The sequence below is a fragment of the Schistocerca americana genome, unplaced genomic scaffold (genome assembly GCF_021461395.2).
Source record: "Schistocerca americana isolate TAMUIC-IGC-003095 unplaced genomic scaffold, iqSchAmer2.1 HiC_scaffold_95, whole genome shotgun sequence".
Lineage (NCBI taxonomy): Eukaryota > Metazoa > Arthropoda > Insecta > Orthoptera > Acrididae > Schistocerca > Schistocerca americana.
The window spans coordinates 752,888-763,578 of record NW_025726730.1 but is presented as its reverse complement, the minus strand read 5'-3'; the positions used below and the strand labels follow the sequence as shown (position 1 = coordinate 763,578).

General features: G+C 52.9%; 1 protein-coding gene across 1 annotated transcript in view; it reads right to left on the bottom strand.

The window, feature by feature from the left end:
* Nucleotides 1–2,021: 2,021 nt before the first annotated feature.
* Nucleotides 2,022–10,691, bottom strand: part of LOC124592640 (proteoglycan 4-like) — a 144,786-nt gene continuing 136,116 nt past the window's right edge. The window contains exon 5 of the mRNA XM_047131857.1: nt 2,022–2,284. Coding sequence (XP_046987813.1) covers nt 2,022–2,284 — 263 coding nt within the window. The remainder of the gene's footprint in view (nt 2,285–10,691) is intronic.

Sequence of the window (10,691 nt, the reverse complement as noted above, 5' to 3'; positions counted from 1 at the left end):
GGAAGAACCGGCCATATGTGCCAACTGTAGGGGCAACCATCCAGCCTCCTTCAGGGGCTGCCCGGAAAGACTGAAGATCGTCCAGGCGTGGGAGCGCCAGCGAGCTTCAGCTCCCAGAAGGCAAGAACCACTTCCCAGAATTCCACTGAGAAACCCCAACCCCCCTCCAGCTCCCCCCATGGAAGTTGTGGTTTCTGCCAGAGCAGAATCCACAAGCCCTCCAAACCCTGCCAAACCCCAACGGAGTACACAACCATCTGCTCCACAACATCAACCACGCCACGAAGAAAGCCCTATTGGCAACAGGACTTTAGCCGAGGTTGTGAAAACTGGGCGCACTCCTCCCCCCCCAAATACCCCTAAACCAAAGCCTCAACGATCCCCCCTCAAGGCAACTCTGCCTATTAACAGAACTCCACCCCAACAGGTCGCCTCTCCCCCACAAAACATACCCCTCCCCACCCCAACCCAACCTGTAACAGAGAAGGCAGCAACAACACCACTGCCCTCAACATCAAAGGCCACAAACGTACAACCACCAAGAGCCATACCAGCCCAAGACATACCCACCGAACCCGCCCAAGCCACAACTGCACCAGCAGTTACCAACAACACTATTAACATCGTCAGTGGCCAGACCACTGCGCAGGAACGTTCCGTTCAGGTCGAACAGGAACAGCCACTCCAGTTGCTCTCTAAGATATGGGCGTTTATAAAGTCCCTCATTTCACCAGCCTTCCTTGAAGGCATAACTCAGCTATGCACCAAAATAGCAACAGCCCCGGACCTCATCTCTACAATCTCAATACTCGCCACCAACATCCTACCACTGCTCTCCAATGGCAAATGAAGAAGAGAAGCAGCATATCACCATCGCCATCTGGAACGCAGATGGCATCTATCACGACAGGTTCGAGCTTGAGATGTTCTTGGATGATCATGGAATTGATGTAGCTCTCCTCAGTGAGACACATCTAACCCCAGATGACACATTTCAGGTCCGCAACTACCAACTAATTAGGACGGACCGTCCTAACAGACAAGGTGGCGGTACAGGTATCCTAATAAAACGGCGCATATGCCATCGCCAGGTACCTGTACCAAGACTCATTAACACAGAGGCAACAGTGGTGGAAGTTGTTCTGAACAACCGCCCCACACACTTGGTGGCAGTATACCACCCACCAAGCACGACACTATTTCCTCACGACCTGGACGGTCTTCTGAACGGCAGTCACAACACAATAGTAGGAGGGGACCTGAACGCCAAGCACAGGGCATGGGGTTGCCGCACCACGAACACCAGTGGAAATCGGTTACTGAGGTACCTTGATAACCACCCAGCAGTGCAGGTCGTCTCTCCAGACGAGCCCACTCATTTCCCATATAATTCAAGATGTCGACCAGACATACTGGACATATTTCTGTTAAAAAATATCAATCTGGCAACCACCACAGAAGTTGTCAACAGTCTAAACTCTGATCACAGCCCTGTGGTGCTCAGATTTGAGGGAGATCAAGACGTACCCAACAGCAGAATACATACAACGGTGTACACCGACTGGGATAGGTACAAGCAACTGGTCGCCCTACACATCCCAGACCATGCACCAGACATGCCAACCCATGTGGAAATTGACCAGGCAATAGAGCGATTTACCAACATTATCAAGGCGTGTGGAAAGGCTACCACCACCAAAATCACACACAACAATGGGCGATCCAACCTGCCCCCAGAACTAGCACAATTAATCTCAGATAAAAACCGCATGCGCAAAAGATGGCAGACCTACCGAGACCCCCAGGATAGGAGACGCATGAATCAAATGGCCCATGAAATCCAAACCAGACTGAAACTCCTGCGATGTTCCAGGTGGGAACAAAGTCTTCAGGCAGCTGAGAGAAATCCTGAAAAGTTCTGGGGGATAATAAAAGCTAGGCGGCAACCCCACAAAGCCAACAGACCATTACACGGGCAGAACGGCTTGGTATACACGCCGGAGGACAAAGCGACTGCCATGTCAAACACCCTCGAGCTCCAATTCCGGGAGAATGTCATAGAGGACGACGAGGACGAAGCAGACGCCCTGGAACAGCGGGTAGAACGACACCTCCATCGTAGACTTCGCACCAGGTCCGACACGACCTTCGAACTGACCAGCGAGCGTGTAGTTGCTGCTATCATCAGGCGAATCGGCACTGCAAAAGCCCCTGGTCCTGACAACATCAAACCATCCTTCCTTAAGGCCCTCCCCCAACCTGCAATCTCCCATCTCACTGCCATCTTAAATAATTGTCTTACAGCACAATATTTCCCTTCAACCTGGAAGGTTGCTAAAGTAATATCAATTCCAAAACCAAATAAAGATCACCTATTCCCTCAAAACTATCGACCAATCTCCCTGCTAAACCACCTGTCTAAATTACTTGAAATCCTCATCCAAAACTCCCTACTACAATTCCTATCTGCCAACAATATCCTTATCCCTGAACAATTTGGATTTCGTGCTGGGCATAGCACAACACAACAAGCCATTCGTCTGGTGGAGCACATCTGCACAGAGAAGAGCCAGGGCAATAGCACAGCTGCCATTTTCCTGGACATTGAAAAAGCGTTCGACCGGGTTTGGCATGGCGGCCTGCTATACAAGCTGTCGAAGATGAATTGCCCACTTCACCTGCTTAAAATAGTCCACTCGTTCCTGGTGGAAAGGACATTTTACTCTACAGTAGATCGAGCAGACAGCGAGCTAAAACAAATAGAAGCAGGTGTCCCACAGGGATCTGTGCTTGGCCCCCTCCTATACTTACTATACACCAACGATCTGCCGAAGGAGCCGGGCGGTAACATTGCCCTATATGCAGATGACACTGCATTATACCACAGTGGAAGAAACATCAACTATCTAGCCTACCGCCTACAGCGACACCTAGACAAAGTGACAAAGTGGTGCAATCTGTGGAAAATAAAGATAAACGCAGACAAATGCCAGATTATCTTATTCAGCCACAAAATAAAACGCCCCATAGTGAACATCACGCACAACAACCAGGTACTACCCTGGAGAGAAGTAGTTACCTACCTCGGGCTAAAACTGGATAAGAATCTGACATTTGTGCATCACATTAAAGAGGCCAGAAACAAGGGCTCCGCCCGGCTCTTTCAGTTATATCCTCTCCTTAAAGGCAGGGGACTCACAATACCTGCCAAGCTCAAAATTTGGAAAACGATCATCCTGCCAGCCATGCTCTACGGTTCAGAAGCGTGGAGTATGGCAGCAGACACCAACCTTAAACAGTTGGAAATCATCCAAAACAAAGCCTTCCGTATAGTTGCAGACGCTCCATGGTTCTCGAGCAATGAGGAGATTAGAGCAATGTTAGGACAGCCATCATTCTATCACCTCATAAAACAAAAATCATTAAAATTCTACGAATCATCCAATGCATCACCACACCAACTCATCAACTCTCTGGGAAGGGATGAAAACCCTGGCCAGAGAGCACCAATCGCCACCATCCATCGCCAATTCAGGCGTTAGTCATATAAATTCATGTGCAAACATACACTTACATCATCATCGCTGCCGCCTCCACAACCATCATCTATCCAGGGGAAAACCGACCCCTAGCCAGTACCATATATAACCCTGAATCCGCACCATAAAGGAACACCTCGTAAGACAGAGCGTTTCAAGGACGCTGGTTCTTCAAGTACACCATGGGTATAGACCCAGCCATTTTCATGTCGGCGGGTGCCACTGTGTGGGGAGACGCTGACTAGAGCGGAGCGCTTGGTACTGGTGTTGCTGCTGCCGTACGTTGGTTCGAGATGCCGCCCAAGACTAGCGGGAAGGCCGCCAAGAAGGCTGGCAAGGCGCAGAACAACATTTCGAAGGGCGACAAGAAGAAGAAGCGCAAGAGGAAGGAGAGCTATGCCATCTACATCTACAAGGTGCTGAAGCAGGTGCACCCTGACACGGGCATCTCGTCGAAGGCGATGAGCATCATGAACAGCTTCGTGAACGACATTTTCGAGCGCATTGCGGCCGAGGCTTCTCGGCTGGCGCACTACAACAAGCGCTCGACCATCACGTCCCGCGAGATCCAGACCGCTGTGCGGCTGTTGCTGCCTGGCGAGCTGGCCAAGCACGCCGTGAGCGAGGGCACGAAGGCGGTGACCAAGTACACGAGCTCCAAGTAAGGAGGTGGCTCTGGAATGGAAGGAAGGATGGAGAAGGCTCCTCCGTTGCGAGAGCGGCAAAACGGCCCTTTTCAGGGCCACCAACTTGCCTTTTGCGGGAAGGGCGGAATTGTTGTTGTTGTTTGTGTGGACGGCTGTGATGTATGTGTGCATTTTGATTGTGGGTGGGGGGGCGCGTCAAAGCGTGTTGCGCGGGGTACGGCCACGAGGTTGGTCGCCGTGGCGTGGAATGGTGGCACGCCTCGTTGGCGTGGTTTTTGACCCATTGGTGTTGTTGGTGTGTGTGTGTGTGTTACCCGTCTGCGAGGGGGGACTGTGCGATCGGCGACTTTTGTGTCACCGTAACGACGGCCGTTTGCGGGTTTGTTTTTTTGCACATCATACATGGCGAGGGTGAAATGTGAAATGTTTTTGTTTGGTTGTTTTTTTTTTTTTTTGCCGCCCACTATTCCCTTTGCTGTACGCCGAGTTTGACAATGGTGCGACGTAACTGCAGCGTGGAGGTGTGTGAGTGACGTTGAAATGAACGTGCCATTAAGACGCATTGTTGTTGTATTGTACTGTACGTGTACGGCGAACACGCACGATGATGTACCATTCGACTCTGATGTTTGATAGCCGTGTCTGACTGATTGCGTACGACGCACGCACACCGATGTCGTCATTCAAGATGCACGCGTGTCCAGTGCAGTACAGTAAGCGCGACGCTAGACGACGACGACGGCGGCGGCGGCGGCGGCGGCGGCGGTCGTTTGTTTGGCGAATGTCTGTACACGTGTTTGTCTGTGTCCATCCGGTGCGTATTTGTTTGTTTGAAAGTGTTTTGTGTGTCGGTGACGTGGTCCGATCCGTCGCCCCCTGAGTAACTGTCGATCGGCGCGATAGACGGGCGTCACGCAACTGAACCGAAGTCTTGGGCACACCCGTCATACTGTTGTACACCGTCGCGCTGAGAACGGTAACGAAAGGTTGACTTTGATCGGTCGAATGTCTGGGCAGAACGTGAGGAATGAGGCAAGAGTGCAAGGAGGGGGGGCAAAAGAGAGAGGAAGGGAAAAAGGGGAGAAACGCATTCGTAGAGCAACGGAACGTTCCCGTGTCGGAGGCGTATTGGAGCCGCACTGAAATGCGTTTAACGGCGGCGCGGCTGCAAGTGTCTGCCGTGGTGAACGTTACCTTTGACGGCTGCATTGGGCTTTGCCTTTGCTTTTGCTTTCGCTTTCGCTTTCCCGGATGTACGTAACGTTTGTTGATATGGTTCTGAGGAAGAGTGTATGACAGTGCCGTGCCGTCCATGTTCGTGTGCCCTCCCATTGTGTGTATGCTATTGTCTGTGTACGTGAATGATGTATGTAGGTGTTAGTGGACATGTTTTACCATTGGGGGGAAATGGATCGTCGATAGTTGCCGTCACTCTGTCACGGTCGAGATGACGCACCCTCCGTACAGAAAGGTGTCGAGAAAGTGAGTGTGTGTGTGCGTGCGTCCGTGAATTGGCAGTGTTTGGAGGTGGGCGTGCCCTGCATGTGGCCCGGAAGGCTGTTCGTTAGGCGGTAGTGTTGTGTGGACAGGGGAGGGGCATGCGTAACGCTGCTGGCATGGCATTTCGGGAGATGGGAGGGGGCAAACGAGGAGCGGCGGCCAAAGACGGGACGGGGAGGGGCGCGGTGTGGGTGGCTTGCGCCTGTGCTCGGCGTTGTGGTTTGTGCAAAAGAGGAGGAGAAAAACAATGTGAGTTGCCAGGGAGGGGAGCGGTGTTGTGTTGTGGTTGTCGTGGTGTAGCCGCAGACGCGGCTGTCAGTGAACGTGGCGAGACGGACGGATGCGCGGAGGGGCGGGGGCGGCGCATTTCGCCGGTGCCGTGCCATGCCTGAAAGCCGCGTGGTCGCTGTGTTGTTGGTGGCGTGGGGGCGAGGAGAGTACCGTACGGGTGTGCTTGTGCGCCGGAAATGGCACACTGCGCCCGCCCGTCTTGGAGGCTGATGGCTGTGGTGTGGAAATGGGGCGCGGTGATGTTGAAGCAGTTGAAGAACAGAAAAGAAACCAAGAAAACGGAAGGCGTGATGCGGCGGTGGTGGTGAGAGCGGGAAAAACAAAACAAAAAAAAAAGAAGGAAAAACAACGAGAAAACAAAAAGTCTATCAATATTAAAATGGAAATGGACCCAGGTATAACCTCCCTGCACAAATAGCAGAGAGTCCGATGATAATAAAAATGTGCCAGAATGTTAACGTCCCTACAAAACAAACCCAACGATAATATTAATGAAAGAGTGAACCGTATGTAACATTGCAACAGACATAATGAAACCTGATAAATTGTATAAGGGCAGCAGCGTTGACCTTTGGCCCTGTATTCAGAATAAAAAGAGCCAAAGATCGTTACCCCAATGAAAAAGACACTGAAACACGTATGTAACATAGTAGCGATGGCGAGACATTGTAGCATCTGTGACCAGAGAGTTTGCGCTGGACTGCGCGAGTGTTGCGAGCGGTTCTCAGTCAGTCAGTAGTCGTTGCGAGTCCGTAGCTATGTGTAGTTGAGGGCTGTACTCTGTCAGTAGTCGTCGCGTGCAGTACGCTAATAGTCGTCATGCAGAGCGGTCGGTCAGTAGTAGCAGCCGAGCGCGGTTGTGTGATGTAGGCGGTCGGCAACACTGGTCAAGATGGTGAATAAGGTATACTGTTAATTAATATAATCATTAGATAATGAAAAATTGTATTTATTGTAATTATTCTCCAACAAGTTCCCCAATAATAATTTTTATTTCAAAAGCATTTTTCAAACATTTAATTGTTTATTGAACTAAAGAGTTCGTTGCACTTCACATTTCATTCCACTTCTTTGAAGAAAAATGTCACTAAAATCACAAAAAAAGAGAATATTATTATTTGCAATGCAGTTCCTCCAAGCGCTGCGCAACAACCAGAGCAGAAATGTGACATCCATTTATTCGGAGGTAAGACTTTAATTCTGATTGTTTTGCACAGGGCCAAAGACCGATATTTCGGTTTAATTGAAGTTTCTTGTCACTGAACGGACTTTTTTAAATGTTGTGTGAAGACTTTATATTTGAGTCAGATTGCGAATTTCACATTTTTGTTGCCATTTTCAATACCTCTCATTGTGGGCGAGGTTACAATTAGCGCAATGTCCATTAGCATCCGTAAATAACATTGTCCATTATTTTAAATTTTGCTGGGAGGTTACAACACACACACACACACACAAAAAAAAAAAAAAAAAAAAAAAAAAACAAAAAAAAACAAAAAAATTGCATTTATATCCGCTCCTCAATTGTAGATACCCCTTACACAGCTGTGTGCAATGAATGAGTGCTGGCTGGTAATTAATTGCACTCCTTGGAGGGAAATGCCATAGGAAGTAGTCTTTAAAAAGTGAATGTTTTTCGTTAAGAGACAAAAGTTACTTTAGAAAAAAAGTAATAGTGGGGCTTTTGTTGTTGAACAAAATAAGTACAATGAACATACGTTATCAGATTTGCGCAATGCAGCGTCACACCACCTTTTGATTATAACACAATAGACTATACATCGTCCCGAACCGTGACCAGAGTCGCGAGACGAGCAGAGCACGCCGCCGACGCCCGCTCAGTACAACCGTCCACCCGCTACTACTGTCGACCGACTACTACCTCTCCCGACTCGCGCTACAATATATATATAACAACTGTTCCTGGCGACCCGGTGCGTGCCACTACTGTCGTCTGGCGCGGTCCAAGCGCCGACTAGCAGCGATAAAGAACTCTCTGGTCAGACAGAGATGCTGTCATGCCTCGCCATCGCTCTGGTAATGAATACATACGTGTTGCAGCGTGCGTACCACCGGAACACGCAGTGGCGGAGCCAAAGACTGTGTTGTCGAGGTCGAGTGCGAGCGGGAAGAGAGGCAGCGTCGGCACGGAGATGCAAGCGAGCGCGAGACGCACGGGGGCTGCGGCGTGGCGCGTTTGCGGTCGGCGCCTTTGGTGGCAACGGCCGGGACAAGCAGCGGTGTATGGTGTGGTGCGGGGCGGACAGGGGCGGCGGTGGACGGGGAGGAGGCGGCGCGACGACGGCATGGGGGCGAAAACGGGACGGGGGACGGCGGATGTTGAGAGGCGTCACGCGCGGACAGGACACAGACACAGAGACACACAGATTGGAAAGGGAGGGTGCGCGGTAGTAGTTGGGAATGTGCGTACCGTGCGGGATGGGAGTGGGCGAGGAACACGGTCGTGGCCCCTGTTTTGGGTGCGTGTGATGACGTCGGTGTGTTGTGGGAAGGGAAGGTGCTGTGGCGGCGGCGCGTAATGGGCGTAGGCCGAAAAGAGAAAGGAACGTGGGCAGTGTGTTGGCAAGCGTCGGTTCGACTGCGACGTTGATGGGCAGGGCAGGGCAGGGCAGGGCAGGGCAGGGCAAGGTTAATGGTGGTAGGAGTAGGCGTGTGGGCGCAAAAAAATCTGCCGCTGCAGCGCGGTGCCGTAACCGCCATGGCGGGAAGGAGAGAGGGCCAAAGAAAGAAAGAAAGAAAGAAGAAAACAAAAAAAAAAAAAAAAAAGGAGGGGGGGGCGAAAGTGGAGAGGCGGTGGTGTGAGAAGGGCGGGGGCGGAAGGAAGGCAGGAAGGACAAGAGGCGAGGCGACGGCTTGCTTTGTGTATCGGTCGGTCTCTGGCTATGCTTCGTTTTCTGCAGCAGGGTCGGTGCGCGGCGTGGCTCGCGGCAGTGGGAACGCCTGGTGGCTGGACGGCCAGCAATGCGGTTGGATGGGCGGCCACAGCACCGCACCTGTGCCCGAGGAGGAGACGCTGGCGGCGGGCCCTGAGGTGAGGCCGGCTCGGCTGGGGCTGTGGATGTGTAGGTGTGCGCCGCTGCTGCAACAACGAGTAAAACGCGAGAAGAAGGGATGGCGGTAGAGAGAGAAAAAAAAAAAACAAAAGGTCGTGTTGTGTTGATGCGCAGGCAGACGCGTACAGAGGGACGAGCCCGGTCTGCAGCAGGGTGTGGCCGTGCCGAGTGCAGAGCAGCGGCGGCTCGGTTCGGTTCGGCCCGGCCCGGCGGGCCGCGCTGTTGTCGCGGACGTGAGCGCCCCCTGGCGGGTGGCCGGAGGCGGCGCGGCGTGTTGGACGTGTGGCTGGTGGCAGTGCACAATTTGCGAGTGGCTGGCGGTGCGGTGTGGTGTGGCGTGGCGGTTGGCGCGTCGGGCGGCGGAGAGGTATGTGTTGCGGGCGCCCTTTGCTGCGCTGCGTCGTTGCGTGTGCCGTACAGGGCGGGCGCTTGTCGACTGTGTGGGCGGTGTGGCGAATTGGCGTGAAAACGGCTGCCGAGAGGTGTGTGGTAGCGAGCCGGTCGGTGGTGTCAGTGCGAAGGGGAATGTGCGTGCGTGTTTGGCGGTGTCGGTGTGCTTTTTGCGGCGTGAGAGTGGGAATTAGTGGGGCCGGCTGTTGTGTTGGTTCCTTGTGTCTTGTGTCGCGTAGCTTGATGGCAACGTGGAAGGACGCCGGTTTCGTTTTCGTTTCGAGCCTTGCGTGTGGTTGTCGACGTTGACTGGTTGGCGTGTGCCGATGCACGTGCATGTGTGGGTCGCGAGTGCGTTTTTGGCTGGCTGTGTGTGTGTGTGTGTGTGTGTGTGTGTGTGTGTGTGTTTTGGGGGGGGAAGGGGGAGGCGGTGGTGAAAGTGCAGTCGTCGGGTGGGGCTGGGGCTGTGCGTCGTGGCGGAAAGGTGGTAGGTTGCGGGAAGCGAGCCCGTCGTTGACGGTGTCGCGTGAGTTGTGAATCGAGTGGGGCGCGGGGCGCGGGGCGCGGGACAGGAGCAGCGTGCCGCTGCGTCGTGGTCGTCAGCAGAGGCTGTGCGTGTGCTTGTCCTTTTTGTGGGCGGTTCGGTTCGTGCGAGGCGTTTTTGTTTTGTGTTGCCCTAGTTGTTAGTTTATTTTGTTTGTGTTTGTTATTTTGAGACGACGACTGGTTGGTGGCGTGCGCGCGAAGTGGCGGTGTGCGCTTCCCGTGTCGTTTGTGTTGTTTGGTTTTTTTGTTTTTGTGTGTTTTTTTTTTTTTTTTTTTTTTTTTTTTTTTTTTGCACTGGGCCCCGGTGGGTGGGTGCGTGTGTGTCGATTGCCGGCTGGCGAAAGGTGCGCCATCGGCGGGGTGGGTCGCCGGCACAAGTAGAGGCGGCGGCGTTGTTGTTGCTGTTGTTGTGTGGTGTTTGTTTTGTTCGGCTGTGTCGGCGAGCTGTGTTGCGGTGCGTGTGAATGGTGGTGCAAAAGTGCTGGCGTTGGGGCTGCGACTGCGACGGCGGCGAGCCGCGGGCGCGCCATTGATAGTGATGTTGTGAACAGCGGCTGTGTACGGTAGTGGTGTTGTTGTAGCACGACGTGCATCCGGGCCGGCGCGGAAAGCGCAGTTGCGGGCGGTTGCCCTTCGGTGCCAGCCATGTCGCGTGAGCGGCGGGTTGCTCTGGTGTCGACACGTGGTGCTCTGGGTTGTTGTGT